The sequence below is a fragment of the Myotis lucifugus genome, unplaced genomic scaffold (assembly GCF_000147115.1).
Source record: "Myotis lucifugus unplaced genomic scaffold, Myoluc2.0 scaffold_40, whole genome shotgun sequence".
NCBI lineage: Eukaryota > Metazoa > Chordata > Mammalia > Chiroptera > Vespertilionidae > Myotis > Myotis lucifugus.
This window is the reverse complement of record NW_005871088.1, coordinates 996469-1016044: the sequence shown is the minus strand read 5'-3', so window position 1 is coordinate 1016044 and position 19576 is coordinate 996469. Positions and strand designations below refer to the sequence as shown.

General features: G+C 56.5%; 1 protein-coding gene across 1 annotated transcript in view; it reads left to right on the top strand.

The window, feature by feature from the left end:
- Positions 1-19576, top strand: part of ATP2B3 (ATPase plasma membrane Ca2+ transporting 3) — a 53602-nt gene that overhangs the window by 8752 nt on the left and 25274 nt on the right. The window contains exons 6-15 of the mRNA XM_023753023.1: positions 2320-2361; positions 4280-4444; positions 4793-5007; positions 5680-5922; positions 6477-6718; positions 10312-10546; positions 16210-16389; positions 16549-16636; positions 17525-17631; positions 18229-18420. Coding sequence (XP_023608791.1) covers positions 2320-2361; positions 4280-4444; positions 4793-5007; positions 5680-5922; positions 6477-6718; positions 10312-10546; positions 16210-16389; positions 16549-16636; positions 17525-17631; positions 18229-18420 — 1709 coding nt within the window. The remainder of the gene's footprint in view (positions 1-2319; positions 2362-4279; positions 4445-4792; positions 5008-5679; positions 5923-6476; positions 6719-10311; positions 10547-16209; positions 16390-16548; positions 16637-17524; positions 17632-18228; positions 18421-19576) is intronic.

Below are 19576 nucleotides of genomic sequence, written 5' to 3'. Positions count from 1 at the left end.
CCAGCCCTTGGCCACCCTGCTCCTGGAGGTGGTGAGGGAGGAGATGGATGAACTGCCATTATCTAGAAGCTTCCGTGGGCCCCGCCTCCTGGCATTTTCCAGCTCCTGGCTGGCCAGGCCCTCCCCTCACAGCCAACTGGCACCCGTGGACCCTCTTCCACTTTGGCCACACCCAGCCCCCTCTCCCTGCAGAGTTCGGCCCCGTGTCTCTCCATAGTGAGCTTCTCTCCAGGGAAGCCCAGCTGGCTTTGCCTGATGGCCCTTCATCAACACCCTGGCAGCCAGTTAGTAGGGCACCCTTCCCACGCTCCTTCCTAGGCCCCCTCCCATTTGACCTTGACAGAACCCCTCCAGCAACCTCCCAGGTTCCCCCCTTGCCCTTCTCCAGCACCCCAGGCTGGGCTACTTAGGAGTAAGAGGGGCCACCTCCACCAGCCAGCTTCCTGAAGGAGGGGGACTCTGAGGGGGGCCTGGCGGGGGAGCAGAGCTGGCCAGGCTCAGGGGAGGGGGCAGCAGCACCCAAGAGCCCTCACTGATGTCTCAGCCCAAGGACCACTGTGGAGACAGGGAGGTGGCCACGCCCAGCGCCTCCCCCTGGCCCTCGCTGCATCCTGACCAGTCTATCTGCCCACCGCTCCCTGTCCACCTGCTGCCTCCCCACCTGTTTCTTACCTGTTGGCTTTCATTCCTAGCCACCCTTCTCCTCGGGTGCCCTCCTTCCCCTCATCCTCCCCTCCTTCGGCTCCTGTCCCTCTTAAGCTGAGCACAGTCTTCCTCTTCCTGTAGCTCTCACCCCAAACCTCCTTCCCTCCTCCATGGGCCTCCCCGGGCCCTGTCTGCAGCTTTGGACCTCTGGGGTCCTTCGCCCCAGGGCTTCCAGCAACACCCCCTCATTGTGTTGCATTGTCACCGCATGTCTACAGATGTCTCCCCACCACCCAGAAGTCTCCTTCACCTCTGAACCTCCTGCTCCCCCTCAGGGGTCCCGGGCAGAGAGGATCCAACCCACACTCCATCCTGCCCCGCAAGGGGTCTCTCCCTCCTCCCTGGGGTCCCCAGACCAGACCCTACTGCCTGGGAGTTACCTGGCGCCCTGTGTCCATGGATCCCCAGCCCATGAACAGGTCAGCCCATAAGCCCCTCCCACCCCAGGTTGGTCATCTCTGGATCCTGCCAGCTCACATGTGGCCTCCAGGGGGCGCTGTGGTACAGAGCCGGGCCCCAAGCACAGGGCCAGGCTCCTCGCCTGTCAGAGTCACAGCCATTGGAAACCAGAGGAGCAACCAATGCTGGTTACCTTGACCTTGGGAATCTGTCACTACACAGGCTCTGGCACCCAGGCTCAGGCTTTGTGGTCACAGAGTACCTTCAGGGAGCTCCTGCATTCGTGCCACAGTAGATGGCTGCAGGGGCTACGGAGGAGGCAGGCTGGGTCCTTGCCCTCAGGTGCACCCACCACCTGAGCCCCTCACCTGGGGTCCGGCCCATTCCATGCCCCAGCTGCTCCCTCCAGCAATATGTAAGTGCCCAGCGCCCAGAAAATTCCTAGGGTTTCCTTTGTCCCTCAAAAGTACACATAGCCCGGCCAGCGTGGCTCAGTGGTTGAACATCGACCTATGAACCAGGAGGTCATGATTTGATTCCCAGTCAGGGCATATGCCTGGTTTCGGCCTCGATCCCCAGTGGGGGGGCATGCAGGAGGCAGCCAAGCAGCCAATCAATGATTCTCTCTCATCATTGAAGTTTCTATCTCTCTCTCCCTCTCTGAAATATATATATATATATATATATATATATATATATATATATTACACATAGAGCTGACTGTGAGCCAAGGTGCAGAGAAAGTGGATCTGCAGGCCGCCAGGGGTTAGCAGCTGTCTAGCTAAACTCCTCATGCTGGTTCGGGGGGCTGCATATCCCGACTGGGGGGCCCTGCTCAAGGTGGCAGAGCTGGGACCAGACACCTGATAGCTCTCACGCCCCATGGTGACAGCCCTTCCAGAAACCTCCTACTGCCAGCCACTGAGAGCTGGCGTAGGGCTCCCTAGAGGGCTGGGGTCAAGGCCAGTGAGGAGCCCTGGCTAGGGGTCTCGCTCATGAAGCCCAAATGCTTGCAGCGCCCTTGTGCCATGTGCTAAGAGGTGGCAAGAGGGCATCACGTGAGCCTGGAGAGGACAGGGCCTTCCTCCCTCTCCTGCCTTCTTCCCTGTGCTCGCCGCTGGACTGTGCACCCCGCTGTCCCGTGTGCATGTGCGTGTGCCAGGGCCACGTGGATGTTCTCAAGTCTCCGTGTCTGTCGTTCCTTTTCCATTGTAGGCAAGCAGCAGGATGGGGCGATGGAGAGTAGCCAGACCAAAGGTAACGCGCGCCCTGCGCTCAGGATGGGGTGGCGGACGGAGGGCACGACTCGGGGTGGGGGGCTGCCCGCCTCAGTTGCAGGAGCAGCACCTGGACACCAGGTGAGTGGGGCAGGGCGGCCCCCTGCAGACCCCGCCAGGAGTGTGCAAGGATCACCTTTGAGCTGGCATTCTGGTGAGGAAACTGAGGCTCAGACAGGGTGACTTGCCCAACGCCTGATCAGGCCCGTGGGTTTCCCAGTTCAGCTGCCTTTCTTCTGGGCAGGCATCCAAGGGTCCGAGGCCCACTCTCCTCTCAGCCCACATGCTGGTTGGGAGCCAAGCCTCCATGGCCGGGATGAAGGCTTATCAGCGGTCATTCATAGGCACTGGGGACCCAAAGGTGGATAAAGCACCATCCCAGTCCTCAGGAAGGTCACCATCCAGATAGAGGGACCAGGGGCTGTATAAAGTGCCGCATGGGCCTGGCCAGTGTGGCTCAGTGGTTGAGCATCGACCTTTGAACCAGGAGATCAAGGGTTCGATTCCTGGTCAGGGCACATGCCTGGGTTTCAGGCTCGATCCCCAGTGTGGGGCGTGCAGGAGGCAGCCAATCAATGATTCTCTCTCACCACTGATGTTTCTATCTCTGTCTCCCTCTCCCTTCCTCTCTGAAATCAATAAAAAAAAACATATTTAAAGTGCAGCGTGGGACCCAGGGACCAAGACAGAATCAGACAAGCAAACAAGAATTCAGAGCATAGCTGGGGTTGGGAGGGCATTTGGGACAGGGTGACAGCCCGGTGGCTAGGGTCCAGGGCTGGGGCAGGGAGTGACAGTCAGTGGGGCATGAGGCTATAGTGGCCCAGCTGGGTGGGGCCTTGAGTGTTGCTGAAGCCATGGGCTCTGGCCTGAGGCTCAGGAAAGAAGAAGCCATGGCTGAGTGGTCTCAGGCAGCCAAGGAAGAAGGAATGGGTGGGAAGACCGGAAGCAACAGGGAGCATCTGACACAGCGAAGTGGCAGGAGGTGTTCAGAGGCAGTGTCAGGAGCACCCAGAGCCCCATTGAGTGGGGACAAGAGCAGTGAGGTGGGAAGATGAGTGGCAGGGTTGGGTGCCCCCTCTGGGTCACTTGAGGCAGTGCAGTTGGAGACCCTCAGGGCACAGAGTGTGTGAGGCCATAGAGGTGATGGAGGCAGGGTAGGGGACACAGCACCACCATCACTACATCAGGGGCAGCAGGGCCACTGGGGGAGTGTTCCAGAGAGAAGGCAAGGAGGTGGCTGGAGGAGAGGAACAAAAGAGTAGTTCCATGGAGAGAGGGGTAGAAGGCCCAAGGCCCAAGGCCCAGGGCAGCCCATACAAGCAGCAGCCTCCAGCAGCCAGGGAACGGGCTGAGAGCATGCGTGGTGGTCTGGGTCCTTGTTGGAAGGAGGGGGGGGGGGGGGGGGGCTGGCAAGAAAAGAAACAGCCTGAGCAGGGAGCAGGGGAGAAGTGTGCAGGGGCTCCTGGGCCCCCCTGAGCAGAGTGGGGAGGGGGCTTGGACACCGCTGGGCCAATGAGTCAGTCAGCTCAGGGTTCTGGAATATTCCTTGGACCCCAGGCCTCTGCTCTCAGGCATTGAGATTTGGGGTGTTACAGGACTTGCTGCCCTGTCTGTGTGCCCAAGTTACTTGTGCTTATGTCTGTCCTCCGTCCCCTGTGAGGCCTCAAGAGAACCATCTCCATCTCAGCCAGGAGGGCCTGGGCTGCCCAGGACCGAGGAGGGAGAGGAGCAAGCCCCGTGCCAAGTCGCACTCAGAAATCGGAGAACTCCCCACCCCCCGCCCAATCCTGTGTTCTCTGGTCTGGTGTGGCATGTCTTTCCCTGTGAAAGCCCCCTGTAGCTGTCACCCCAGCAGCCAGGCCCTAACCTTGGCTGTGGGGTTCTTCTGTGTGCAGCCAAGAAGCAGGATGGGGCAGTTGCCATGGAAATGCAGCCGCTGAAGAGCGCGGAGGGCGGGGAGATGGAGGAGCGGGAGAAGAAGAAGGCCAGCGTGCCCAAGAAGGAGAAGTCGGTCCTGCAGGGCAAGCTCACCAAACTGGCCGTGCAGATCGGGAAAGCAGGTGGGGGCTGCAGAGCAGCGGCCCGGGGCCCCGTCGGGCGAGGGGGACACCAGAGCCATGGACAGCAAGTGGAAAACGGATGTGGCAGGTGGGGTGAGCCAGACAGTAAGGGGACAGGCCAGGGGGGTGATGGCCATCAGGGCCTGGTCCAGCCCCGTTCTGGAGAGCACAGATTCTAAACGCGCCATAGGCCTGGGGCAGGGAGCACCTCCCCCAACTCAGCTCAGCTCAGGTTGGCATCAGCTGCAGCGTCCCTTACTCCTTCCCTTTTGCTCTCTCCCTTCCTTGCCCCTCCCTGCCAATCCCCAATCTCGACCCCACCCTCTGTGACCTCTTGTGGCCGGGCAGGGCTGGTGATGTCCGCCATCACTGTCATCATCCTGGTCCTCTACTTCGTGATTGAGAACTTCGTGCTGGAAGGCCGGGTGTGGATGGCAGAGTGCACGCCGGTCTACGTGCAGTACTTCGTCAAGTTCTTCATCATCGGCGTCACTGTGCTGGTTGTGGCTGTCCCGGAGGGCCTGCCTCTTGCTGTCACCATCTCCTTAGCTTACTCTGTCAAGGTAATAATACGAAACACAGTCGTTGAACTAAGAACCCCGTGAGACCAGGATACAAACCCCAAAACTGGGCTGTGAAGCCGGTCAGCATGCTGGGCGCAGGGAGGACTGGAGAGAGTTTAGGATCCATCCCTCGGGGGCAGAGCAGGGAGGCTAAGCTGGGACCCGGAGCCGAACTTGGCCATCCTTCCCCACCTGGCTTCCTGGGCACAGTGACAGGAGCCAGAAAGCAGGCGAGCAGTGGGATAGACCTGGCATCTACAGGGTGAGAGCAGAGGGCACAGAGGGACCAGGGAGTTGAGGGAACTGGCGCCACTTGCAGAAGTGAGGGGTGGGGGATGATCAGGAGAGATCCCACTGGGAGGCAGTGGGTGACGCAGGGAAGAGATTGGGGGAAAGCTGCAGGGCCAGCACATGACTTGAGAGGGCATGTGGGCAGGGGTGTGGTCCTGGGCAGCAGGGAGGCCCTGGGTGAGCTCTGGGGAGAGCAGCTACCAGAGCCAGCCTCTCAGCCCACCCAATAGGGTCCTTAGGCCGCACTGTAGGTCTGACCGCCACCCTGCAGCTACTGCAAGCTGTGCCTTGGGCGCTGCTATCAGCCTCCAGGGTGTGAGTGCCACGTGGAGAGCTGGTGGGGCAGACCAGGGTCACCCAGGATGTCTGTGCCCTTTCCAGAAAATGATGAAGGACAACAACCTGGTCCGACACCTGGACGCCTGTGAGACGATGGGCAACGCCACAGCCATCTGCTCGGACAAGACGGGCACACTCACCACCAACCGTATGACCGTGGTCCAGTCCTACCTCGGGGACACCCACTACAAAGAGATTCCGGCCCCCAGCGCCCTGACCCCCAAGATCCTCGACCTCCTGGTCCACGCCATCTCCATCAACAGTGCCTACACCACCAAAATACTAGTGAGCCAAGAGCAGGGCTGGGACGAGACAAGGGGTCCGGGGCTCACTGTGCTCTCTGGAGAACTTTTTTTTTTAAATTGATTTCAGAGAGGAAGGGAGGGAGAGAAAGAGAAACATCCATGATGAGAGAGAATCATTGATTGGCTGCCTCCTGTACACCCCCTACTGGGGATCAAGCCTGCAACCCAGGCATGTTCCCTGACCAGGAATCAAACTGTGACCTCCTGGTTCATGGGTCAGTACTCAACCACTGAGCCACGCCGGCCGGGCTCTTGAGAACTTTGGACCAGAGCTACAATAGTCTCTGGGGTGGTGGTCACCTTTCCCTCGTCCCTGGCCCTAGTACTCCTGCCCTCGCTGCTTGATCTGGAAACCCCTTCCAAGCCCAGCGAGTGGTGCGAAACCTGCCCATCTAGTCCACCCCGGAGGCACTCTTCGGCTCACTGCCACCACACCCTAAAGACGCGGTGACTGTGGCCGCGCTGGGGCCCCAGGGGGAGCAAGGAGGGTGGGCGTGGGCCCCCAGTGCCATGCTGCTTTGCCTCACCTCACAGCCTCCAGAGAAGGAAGGTGCCCTCCCGCGCCAAGTGGGCAACAAGACGGAATGCGCTCTGCTGGGCTTCGTCCTGGACCTGAAGCGGGACGTCCAGCCTGTGCGGGAACAGATTCCGGAAGACAAGCTTTACAAAGTGTACACCTTCAACTCGGTCCGCAAGTCCATGAGCACGGTCATCCGCATGCCAGAAGGTGGCTTCCGCCTCTTCAGCAAGGGCGCCTCCGAGATCCTGCTGAAAAAGTGAGGGGGCGCTGCGGGGGCGAGCCCTGGGCTGGGGGTGCCAGGGGCTGGGGGCCAGTGGAAACATACAAGCATGCTGGTATCACTATTGTGCTGAAATAAGACGTACCATCCAATTGGCCATTTTCATCACTTTAGCAGGGGTGGGGAACCTTTTTTCTGCCAAGGGCTATTTGGATATTTATAGCATCATTGGAGGGCTATACAGAAGTATCAACTTAAAAAATTAGCCTGCATTGCCCGGCCGGCGTGGCTCGGTGGTTGAGCGTCGACCCATGAACCAGGAGATCATGGTTTGATTCCTGGTCAGGGCACATGCCCGGGTTGTGGGCTCCATCCCCAGTGTGGGGCGTGTAGGAGGCAGCCGATCAATGATTCTCTCTCATCATTGATGTTTCTGTCTCTCTCTCTCCCTCTCTCTTCCTCCCTGAAATGAATAAAAATGTGTATTTTTTAAAAGAAAAAAATTAGCCTGCTATATTTGGTCAAACATTTAATTAACTCACCTCTAATGCCTTGGCAGGGCCAGACCAAATGATTTCATGAGCCTTTACGGCACGCGGGCCAGATGTTCCCCACCCCTGCTTTAAAGTGTACAGTTCAGTGGCATTAAATGCATCCACAATGGTGTGCACCATTACCACTATCCAGTTGCAGACTATTGTCATCACCCCCAAAGGAAACCCTGTGCTGTCACTCCCATCCCCCACCCTCCTTCCAGCCCCTGGAAACCACTAATCTCTCTGTCTCTATGGATTTGCCTATTCTGGGCTTTTCATTATGAATGGAATCCTACGACCTTTTGTGTTTGGCTTCTTTCACTCAAGTATCATGTTTTCAAGGTTCATCCACGTCATAGCATGGATCACTGCTCCGTTCCTTTTTAGGGCTGAATAATACTCCATTGCATGGATAGACTACATTTGGTTTGTCACTCATCCACTGACAGACACTTGTGCTGTGTCCACCTTTTGGCTACTGTGAATCATGCTGCTCTGAACATTGCTGTACAGTTTGGTTTAAACACGTGTTTTCACCTCTCTGGTCATATCCCTAGGAGTGGAATTACTGGCTCACATGGTAATTCTGTGATTAGCTTCGTGAAAAACCACCATAGTATTTTCCACAGCAGCTGCACCATTTTACATCCCACCAGCAATGCAGGAGGGTTCCGTCTTCTCATGCTCACCAACTTGTGCTACTTTCTTCTTTTTCTTCTTCTTCTTACTGTCAACCTAGGGATGTGAAGGGGGATCTCCTGGTGGTTTTGATTAGTATTTCCCTAAAGACTGGTGATGTTGGTGCCTTTTTATTTATTTATTTTATTTATTTATTTTTTATATTTTATTTATTTTTCACAGAGAGGAAGGGAGAGAGATAGAGAGTCAGAAACATCGATGAGAGAGAAACATCGATCAGCCGCCTCCTGCACATCTCCCACTGGGGATGTGCGCAACCCAGGTACATGCCCTTGACCGGAATCGAACCCGGGACCCTTCAGTCCGCAGGCCGACGCTCTATCCACTGAGCCAAACCGGTTTCGGCGGTTGGTGCCTTTTAAAAAAAAACACTTTTTTTATTGACTTCAGAGAGGAAGGGAGAGAGAGGGAAAAAAAAAACACATCAAGATGGCCCTGACCAGTTTGGCTCAGTGGCTAGAGTGTCGGCCTGTGGACTGAAGAGTCCCAGGTTCGATTCCGGTCAAGGGCATGTACCTTGGTTGCAGGCACATCCCCAGTAGGGGGTGTGCAGGAGGCAGCTGATGAATGTTTCTCTCTCATGGATGTTTCTAACTATCCCTCTCCCTTCCTCTCTGTAAAAAAATCAATAAAATATATTTTTTTAAAAAATCAAGATGAGAGAGAATCATTGATCAGCTGCCTCCTGCACGCCCCCCACAGGGATTGAGCCCACAACCCGGGCATGTGCCCTGACCAGAATCGAACCATGACCTCCTGGTTCGTAGGTCGATGCTCAACCACTGAGCCATGCCGGCAGGGCAACTATAGAGCCATCTTCTAAGGCGAGACCTTATTGTGCCTCTGTGCGCATAGCCAGCCTTCCAGGGCCTTCAGGATGTAGTCCTCAGCAGGACATCCGGGGCTCCCAGCTCCCATAGGACGACCAAGAGCACCCCCACCGGCTGTGTCCTGACCTCTGCTAACCACTACCCCATCCAAAATGCTCTCCCCAAAACTTTGCCCATGCACAGCCTCCCCAGTGTAGTTCAAAGGCCATCTCCTCCCTGAATTCATCCTGTCTGGGTCCTGTTGAGTGTAGCAGCTGGATTTGGAGAAGTACGGAAGAGGGCTGTAGTTGGGCCTGGGTTGTGTGAACGTGAACTAGTTACTCCGCCACCTGGGGCCTTGGTTTCCCCTGTAGCATGGAGATAACAGGAATATTTACCTCCTGGGAGTGCTGTGAGAATTACAGGAGTGAATCTGTGCCAGCTTTTGCTGTGATCATGGCTCCCCCGGGCCTCCTCAGCCAGCTCCTCTCCTTCACCCCTCCTCCAACACGCCTGCCTCTGGGCCCTTGGCTCCTTTGCTCCTTCCTCTTCTACACCCGAATTCTGCCAGCTCTCCCCATCATGGCCCTCTGAGAAGCTTCCAAGGTCACCGGAGCTCGTACCGAGGTTGCTGCCTTGTCATGGCCCACTACCTGGCATTCAGTTTTGGCCAATGTGCCACACTCCTGTCCTAAAGCCATGGTGTCTGTGAGGGGCTGTGATGAGCCCTGCGCTCTGGCCTCCCACAGGTCTCCTAGCTTACATTCAGCCCCTGGGGCTGCCAGAACAAAGGACCATAAACCTGATGGCTTAACACAACAGAAATCTATTCTCTCCCAGTTCTAGAAGCCTGAAGTCTGAAACCAAGATGTGGCCAGGGCCACGCTCCCTTTCAAAGCCTCCAGGGAAGGGTCCTTTCGTGTGTCTCCCCAGCTTCTGTTGTCACTGGCAGTCCTTGTCATTCCTTGGCTTGCAGACGCATCACTCCAGTCTCTGCCTCCGTCATCACATGGCCTTGTCCCCGTGTGGGTCTCTATCTCTGTGTCTTCTTGTGTGTGTGTGTGTGTGTGTGTGTGTGTGTGTGTGTGTGTTAATCCTCACCCAAGGTGTGAGGGCTTTTTTTCCCATTGATTTTTAGCGAGAGTGGAAGGAGAAAGAGAGAAAGAAAGGAGAGAGAAACATCGATGTGAGAGAGACACATCAATCGGTTGCCTCCCACATGTGCCACTACCGGCCCAGGGGCTGGGATTGAACTTACAAACTGGAAATCGAACCCACAATCCTCCAGTGCACAGGCCAACACTCTAACAGTTGAGCCACGCCGGCCAGGGTTTTTATTAGGACATCAGTCATTGCACTGAGGGCCTACCCTAATCCAGTGTCACCTCAACTTTGCAACCAACCTATTTCCAAATCAGGTCCCATTCCAAGGTTCTGGGAAGAACATGAATTTGGGGGGACACACTATTCGGCCCCACACAAGCAGAGGGCCTCCCTCCTTGGAGAGGCCTCCGCTGAGTCAGATGGAGGCTCAGACTGACGCCCACCCAGACTCTCATCTTCCCTTGCTCTGTCCCTGCCGCAGGTGCACCAACATCTTAAACAGCAACGGGGAGCTGCGCGCCTTCCGCCCCAGGGACCGGGACGACATGGTGAAGAAGATCATTGAGCCGATGGCTTGTGATGGCCTCCGCACCATCTGCATCGCCTACCGGGACTTCTCTGCCTCCCAGGAGCCGGACTGGGAAAACGAGAACGAAGTTGTGGGCGACCTCACCTGCATAGCCATTGTGGGCATCGAGGACCCCGTGCGGCCCGAGGTAGCCACGCTCTCCTCTGGGATAGGCCCAGGGCGTCGGGATGGGGGAGGGGCAGCCCTTCTTCCTGTCTGGCCCCCAGGGTGTGGCCTTTGGACCTAAATGCAAGGAGAGAACCGCCTCTTTCTCCTGCCTTCCTTCTGGGCTGTCACACCCTTTCCTGCCAGAGTTGGAGGTAGAGCAAACTGGTCACCCCCAGGAGTCCAGAAAGGTGGGTGATGACAGAGCCTCAGGTCCTCCAGGGTCACAGCCACCACAGCCTAGATCAGAGCCTCTATGGTGCACTTGACCTCTCACCCTGCTCCCGTAGGGGGCTCTGTCCTGCCCACTGGAAGGCCCCTCCTGCTTGGCCTCCATGCTTCACTCAGGCTCTGCCTCCACCAGGTGAGAGAGGGTGGCAGCTAGAACTTCGACAGCCATGACACCCATAGGACTGATGGAGAGGGAAGAGACAGCACGACTCTGGGCTCTGGTTTGGCGATGTGGGTGGACGACACTGCCATCATGGGACTGGGAAGTCTGAGGGGACACAGGTGTGGGGGGCAAAGCGGGACAGTTCTAGGTTGAGGGCTTGGTTGGGGACATGCCATGGAGATGTCAAGGGGGTAGGTGGCTGTAGGAGTACAGAGCTCAGAGCAATGGTCCTAGCAGGAGACCATTACTGCTTATATGAGTGATGTCTCAGGGAGGGTGTGCGGCTGGAGCAGAGGCCTTCAAAGGAGGCTCGAAGGGAGGGGCCAGGCAGGGAGGGGAAACCACGAGGGCCATGTTACCGAAGCAAGAGGATGGCTTAGCCTGGTCACCACAGAGGCAGGTTCTTATTTTAAGCCACCGATACTTTTTAAAATATATTTTTATTGATTTCAGAGAGGAAGGGAGAGGGAGAGAGAGATAAAAATATCAATGATGAGAGAGAACCATCCATCAGCTGCCTCCTGCAAGCCCCACACTGAGGATCGAGCCCATAACCTGGGCATGTGCCCTGACCAGGAATCAAACAGTGACCTCTTGGTTCATAGGTTGATGCTCACCCACTGAGCCACGCCGGCCGGGCCAGAGGCGGGTTCTTGACATTAGGAGTTCACTGGAGACCTTGACCTGAGCGGGTTCTGTGGGCTGGCGAGGCAGGGAGCCAGGACATGTAGACAACTTACCTGAGAGCTTCCCTGAAGAGAAACAGGGCAGGAACTGGCCATGGTAGAGAGTGAGGGACCAATGGAGAGGTTAGCTGGTCCTTAAAGATGGGGGGATCTTCCAGGGAGGGGGAGCCTGCCTGGGCTGGCCTGGAGCGAGGTGCACGTGGCAGCTACAGCACACCAGGCCCCGGGGGGTGAGAGGCAGGGGGTGCAGGAAGGGACCCTCTCCCTCCTCCCAGGGCCTCTTCACCTCATGTCAGAAGCAGAGCCACTTGGATCTGCCGATTAGCCTGAACACATACATGTGTACCAGCCGCCCTGGGGGCTGCCGAGATGAAGGAGGAGAAGTTTCAGGCTCTCCTTCGGGAGACAGGCACTTCCATACTCGGTCACAGTGCTTGCCACGTCTAAACGCTGGCCACACATCATCAGCGACCAGGTGTCCCTGAATTCCGAGGAGGAAATGGACAGTGGCGGTGGGGAGGGGAGAGACTTCCAGTCAGAGGAACAGGCCTGGAGAAGGGAGCAGTGGGAGGAGTCACCTGGGTGCTGCTGAGGGAAGCAAGACCACCCCCAGGGACACAGGGGCCAGGCCTTTCCCTTCATTGGACCAGGGAGCAACTGAGGCCCAGCGTGGAGAAGGGCTGTGCCACACAGCGAAGCTGAGTCGTAAAGCCGTGTTGCCCTCACCTGGACCTAATGGCCTTCCCCTTCTTTTTTTAATTAATTCATTGACTTTTTGTTAATCCTCAGCTGAGGATATTTTTCCATTGATTTTTAGCTGGAGTGGAAGGGAGGGAGAGAGACACAGAGAGAGAAACATCGATGTGAGAGACATCAATTGGTTGCCTCTTTACAGAGAGGAAGGGAGAGAGATAGAGAGTTAGAAACATCGATGAGAGAGAAACATCGATCAGCTGCCTCCTGCACATCCCCCACTGGGGATGTGCCCGCAACCCAGGTACATGCCCTTGACCGGAATCGAACCTGGGACCTTTCAGTCCGCAGGCCGACGCTCTATCCACCGAGCCAAACCGGCTTCGGCTTGTTTTGTTTTTAGAGAGAGAGAGTGGCAGAGAAAGGAAAAGACAGAGAGAAACATCGATGTGAGAGTTGCACATCGATCGGTTGCCTCCTACACGAGCCCCGACCAGGACCCAGGCCGGGGAGGAGCCTGCAACCGAAGTATGTGCCTTTGACGGGAATCCAACCAGGACCCTTCAGTCCTCAGGCCAACGCTCTATCCACTGAGCCAAACCGGCTAGGGTGGCCTTCCCCTTCTGAATGGAGCCATTTACACACACACATCTACCCCCAGCATGGCTGCAGCCCCCCAGCTGGGGTTCAGTGCTGCTCCCACAGCAGTGGGTGTCCCCCCTGACTTCCTGGGAGGTACTACAGTACAGTAGCAGCTCTAGACTTTTCCACCCAGCTCTCTGGGGCTGTGTGACGCTGCCAGAGGCTGGAGCGCCTTTGAATGCATCACAGACCCAGGAAGATGACATCCCCTGGCTCCCAGGGACCTGGCCAAGGCCATTTCCAAACCATCATAACCAGCCCACCCTCCCCTTCCTCCTCAGCCACTTGCCCGGATGAAGGGGTGTGAGCATGAAACAGCTCTTGGCCACACAGCACAAGGAGCTCTTCTGGCCTGGTTCCCTGGCCCCAGGAGCCCTAAGTTCTGGTAGAAATATTTGTTGATCAAACTGAAGCTGAGTCATAGATGTGAGGCTGGAGACCTTAGGTGTATTTGCAGATCTTCTGGTCTGAGTTGGCTTGTTGACAGAAGTGCCAGTGAGTCCACCTTAGTGGGGGATGGGGGCAGATGGAGCTGCCCCGGGTGGCTGCACATGGGTGGGGTGAGGCCCAGCCCTGCCCCTGCTCAGTATCCTCCTCAGAGTGGGATGTTATTATTGTGGTAAATTTTCATCTTAGAAAATCTGGAACCCGGGCACAAGTCCCTTGAAGGGTACAATGAAGGCCCAGCTGCAGCGGCTGCCAGCGATGGCTGCTTGTTTAAAATCCAGAAGCGGCCCTAGCTGGTTTGGCTCAGTGAATAGAGCATTGGCCTGAGGACTGAAGGGTCCCAGGTTCAATTCCAGTCAAGGACATGTACCTCGGTTACAGGCTCCATCCCTAGCCCTGGTCAGGCGCATGCGGGAGGCAACCAATCAATGTGTCTCTCTCACATCGATGTTCCTTTCTCTGTCTCTCCATGTCCCTTCCACTCTCTCCAAAAATCAATGGAAAAATATCTTTGGGTGAGGAATAACAACAACAACAACAAATCTAGAAGGAACCTGGGTGACAGGGTCCAGGAAAAGGGACAGGCTTGAGAGAGGCTGAGTGAGAGTCTGCACAGCAGATGGCACTGCCAAGGTCAGGCTGGGGAGGCCAGGCGACGGCCTGTGGAGACCAGCCAGCGGGGTAGGGGCCAAGGAGTGAGGCCAGGGCCCAGCGGAGTCCTGGTGCTGGCGCAGGCAGGAGGGTGGATGGGTCTCTGCTAAACCTTGGGGACCCAGATAACTGCAGCCAGAGGAGGACTGAGGTCTCAGCCCTTGGGAGGAGGTCACAGGGGGTCTGGAGGAAAGCTGTATTCATGGTGAGTGGGCTGGACCACAAGGAGGCAAGTGAGGAAGGACAGTACCTGATGAAGGAGAGGGTGCCCTGGGAGGGAGGGGTCTACCTCTGTGAGGAGCAGAGGAGCAAGGCTCATCATGGCCAGTTGGTGGCAGCAGAGGGTGGCTTCCAGATGCTTCAGGGACTGGAGGGAACTCCCTAGAAGGGGAGTATCTCCCTGTAGCTCATCGTCCAGCACCCCAACAGCTGCAGAGAGCAGACGGTGTCCCTGAGGCATATGACTAGGGGGGCAGAAGGCAAGCCCCCTTCCTGGTCACTGTCACAGCCCTAAAATGGGGCCCCTCTGACTGGGCTCTGGTCCCCCCCTCTTTCTCATACCCACTCTCCCTGGCTGAGATCATAGCCACTCCCCATGACCTCAGGGGCCACCAGCATATGGGGCCTCTCAAGGCCGTGTCCACCTGCCCCCCGTGTGGCCCCACCTGCTGGCCACCGCCCCTGGGGTCTCCCAGCTGTGCTGTCGCATCCTCACCACCTGGTGGCCCAGCTCACCCCCCTGTCCCTGGGTTCCCAGGCCTGGCTGCTCTCTCTCCTCCGGCCCAGGCTGTTCTCACAGCCTCTGTCTCGGCTGGGAGCACTGAGCACCCATCAGGTGGGTGTGTTGGGTCCATTGAACAGAGCAGGGAGCCAGGTCCCCAGGCTGCACCCTTGCGGGCCTGCATCCGGGCATCTCACAGGCCAACTAAGCCTAACCTCCTTATCCAATTTCCTGAGCCCTGAACCCACTGCTCAGAGCTTCCTGTAGCCTCTGGGCTCGGGAGCCCCCTCCGCATTGGGTTTGGGAGCAGAAGCACCTCCACTCTCTGGGAGGACCTCCTGGCTGGTCTCGACTCCCTTCAGCCCTTTGTGCACTTAGCACTGAGGCGATCTCTTTCTTCCCTCTTTTCCAGAATCTAGTTTTATATGTATTTAAATATATTTGTATTGGTTTCAGAGAGGAATGAAGAGGGAGAGAGAGATAGAAACATCAATGATGACAGAAAATCATTGATTGGCTGCCTTTTGCACGCCCCACCCTGGGGATCGAGCCCAGGCATGTGCCCTGACTGGGAGTTGAACCATGACCTCCTGGTTCATAGGTCCACGCTCAACCACTGAGCCATGCCGGCCAGGCTAGTATTATATTTTGAAAATGGAAATGTATGCTTCATAACCAAGCAACGTTTCATTTCTTCTAATGAGTAGTAAAACTTGCAACTCTAAATGTTTCAGGTTCCCTATTGTTTAAAGAAAAAAAAAAGTGGAGGGAGACGAGTGAGAGAGTTGCCCAGAGTGTGGCCACCGGCCAGCTGACAGCCTGGAGCCTGCCCTAAGTCAGGCCCAAAGAGACAGGCCCGCAGTGGGCCCTGCTGTCTGGCAGCGTGGCTGGGTGACAGAGGTTCCTTTCTCACTCTTCCCGAGCTAACTGACAGCCACCATGCCAGCTGGCCTGGTCACCAGGGCTGATCCCAGCTCAGCAGCTCTGGGTCCCTATATGTCGCAATGGAAAATGAGGCTGACGGAGCTGGCATGCTTCTATAGTCGCCTTTCCATCCACAGCTCAGGCAGTGACCCAGGACAGAGCTTCCAGTAGCTTCTCCCAGCCTTGCTTGTGGTGTCAGGGCCTAAGTCTGAGGTGTGGCCGGTCCCAGAAGCCCAGCACAGTGAAGGAGACACCTAGAGGGGGATGCGGGCTGAAGGACGGAGGGAGGCGCCCTGCCTACTACAGACTCGGTGGTAGAATATACAAGCCATTCTCCCTGATTTCTCTAGGCCTACCCCCTCTGCAGAAGTCCTTGCTCAGGACCACAGGGGTGGGGGCAGGGGGTGCTGCAGATCTGGGTGCAGGAAAGCCTGGACACAGCAGTGTCTTGCCTTGATGGCCCCGCCCACGTCAATCGTCATTTCCAGGTCCCTGAAGCTATCCGAAAATGCCAGCGTGCTGGCATCACAGTCCGCATGGTGACTGGGGACAACATCAACACAGCCCGGGCCATTGCAGCCAAGTGCGGCATCATCCAGCCCGGGGAGGACTTCCTGTGCCTGGAGGGGAAGGAGTTCAACCGGAGGATCCGCAATGAGAAAGGCGAGGTAGTTCCCAGCCCATTTGCCCTTCCACAGGGGGCTGCATGGTTGGCTCAGCTCAGCTCCGTCCAGGGTTCTGGCCACTTCTCCACCCTCCTCCACCGCCTCTGCTCAGCCCTGCCTGCCCGCCAGGCTCTGCAGTGGGTGTGTGCTTCCCTCTCCCAGATCGAACAAGAGCGTCTGGACAAGGTGTGGCCCAAGCTGAGGGTCCTCGCCCGATCGTCTCCCACAGACAAGCACACTCTGGTCAAAGGTAATGGAGCGAGCGAGCTCTCACTCACCCCTGCCCCTGCCCCTGCCATGCCCCTGCCCGGAGTGGCATGATGCTGGCTGGGTGTGGCTGTCACCCCTGCATGCTTTCTGCTCCCAGACATCCAAAGCCAAGCTCCCAAACGGGTCTCCAGGGCCTGCCTAAGACGTGGGGTCTTTGGCTCTGGACCCGTTGCGGTTGGAGAGTTGGCTTGTGTCTCCGAGCAAGTCACTGGCCCTCCCTGAACCTCAGCTTACTCGTTGGGAAAACGATGGAGGCCCCTCAGAGGGCTGACGTAACAGAGCTCAATCCTCCATTTCTCTGGGCTAACAACGTGAATGGAAGATGCCAGTTGAGCCTAGCCTCTGGTAACAGATGGGGAAACTGAGGCCCTGGAGAGGGAGACATTTATCCAAATCACACGGTGCTGGGCTCCTTCCTTCTTTAAAAAAAAAAAATTTTTTATTGACTTCAGAGGAAGGGAGAGGGAGAGAGAGAAACATCAATGATGAGAGAGAACCATTGATCGGCTGCCTCCTGCACGCCCCACGCTGGGGATCAAGCTCACAACCCCAGGCATGTGCCCTGACCGGGAATTGAACCATGACCTCCTGGTTCACAGATCGATGCTCAACCACTGAGCCACGCCAGCTGGGCTGGGCTCCTGCCTTCTACCAAATCACAACACCCTGCATCATCTCACTGGGTGATGGACCTGGGCGGGAGGAGGGGGCGGGGCTTCTAGTCAGGGCACAGAGACTTGAGCACAGAGGCTTGGGGGTGGGAGGCACAGTCAAAATCCCAGAGGGTTTCCAGAATCAACTGTCCCCCCTCCCGTCCCCCCCACCCCCCGCTGCCCCGGGATGGTCACACAGCCGCGCTGTGTTTCAGGGATCATTGACAGCACCACCGGTGAGCAGCGGCAGGTGGTGGCCGTGACCGGGGATGGCACCAATGATGGGCCAGCGCTCAAGAAGGCAGACGTGGGCTTCGCCATGGTAAGCCACCCGATGCCCGCCCGGCTCACCATGCCTGGCAGGGCCTGTGTCTCTAGGACATCAGCTCTATGCAGGAACCTGGGAGTTAGTGGTAAGGCAAGTTGGGGAATGCCTGGATTTCCTTCTCGCTCATCATGGCCACTTGGTTTTGTTTTTAATCCTCACCTGAGGATATTTTTCCATTGGTTTTTAGAGAAAGTGGAAGAGAGGGAGAGACAGAGAGAAACATCTATGTGAGAGAAACACATCGATTGGTTGCCTCTTGCACAAGCCCCGACCAGGGCCCGGGCTGGGGAGGAGCCTGCACCTGAGGTACGTGCCCTTGACTGGAATCAAACCCGGGACCCTTCAGTCCGCAGGCCAACACTCTATCCACTGAGCCAAACCAGCTAGGGCCACCCTCTTTGTTTATGAGCAAAGCTGCGAGACAAGCTGTGGTACATGTCCTTGTGGTACAAGGACATGTTGGATGAAATGAGAGCTGTCCCCAGTTGGGAACTCTGTGAGGGAACGGCAGGGAGTCAGCCAGGTGGGCCGGGTGATCGAAGGGCGGTGGGGAATGGGCTAATGGACACTGTGCGTGTGTGCACTCCCCAGGGCATCGCAGGGACTGACGTGGCCAAGGAGGCCTCAGACATCATCCTGACTGATGACAACTTCACCAGCATCGTCAAGGCGGTCATGTGGGGCCGCAACGTCTACGACAGCATCTCCAAGTTCCTGCAATTCCAGTTGACGGTCAACGTGGTGGCCGTGATCGTGGCCTTCACAGGCGCCTGCATTACTCAGGTGGGCACTGCGGACCACCTTGCCCAAGGAGGACCCTGGGGTCTCCCTCCCACAGCCCCTGAGGCCTGTAGGAGGAAGCCGGTTTCCAAGACCCCGCCTGCCCTGTACATCTGGACCCCAGGGCAGAGAGCAAGCCCAGGGACCCCGCTGGCAGGCGTGTGCAGGCGAAGAGCTCCCACCTGAGGCCCCCAGGTTGGGAGAGCCAGGTGTTTCCTTTGCTGATTTTTTATTTTACTGAGATAAAATTCACATACCAAAAAAGTTCCCCATTTGAGAGTGTACAATGCAGTGGCACTTAGTATATTTACAGTGCTGTGCAATTATCATTTCTATCTCATTCCAGAATCTTTCCATCATCCCAAAAGGAAACCCCATACACCTTAGCAAGCACTCCCCATCCCCCCTCCCCCAGCCTCTGATACCCACCAATCTACTTCCTATCTCTACAGACTTCTCTATTTATTCTGGACATTTCGTATAAATGCAATCAAACAATGCGGTTGTTTGTGTCTGGCTCCTTTCGCTTAACGCAATGTTTTTAAGGTCCAACTGTGTTATATGGATCCAGACTTCATGCCTTTTGGTGGCGGAATAATGTTCCATTGTATGGCTGCAGCGAGTCGTGCGCCCATCCCTCCGTCCATGGGCACTTGGGTTGTTTGCACCTCTGTGAATAACACCGCTGTGCACACGCATGAATGCGGCTTTATGTGGACTGGGGACTGGCGTTTTCAGTTCTGCTGGGTCTCTAGACCTACAAGTGGAAGTGCAGGGGCCCTGGGAACTTGTATTTAACCTTTGAAGGAGCCTCTTCACCTTTATCAATAGTCCACTTCTTTCCATTAGTGAGTCTCCAGAACTGGTCGCACTTTCAGAGGTTTTGTGTTTGTTTGTTTTTAATATATACGTTTATTGATTTCAGAGAGGAAGGGAGGAGAGAGAGAGAAACATCAATGATGAGAGAGCATCATTGATCAGCTACCTTCTGCATGCCCCACACTGGGGATCAAGCTCGCAACCTGGGCATGTGCCCTGACTTTTCTGGTTTGTATGGTCAATGGCAAAAAACTGAATCATGCTGTTCATTTGTTTTTGTGCTTTTTCTGATAATCTTTTGCTGGGTGTCGGGGGGGGCGGGACACAATCTTTTTTCTAT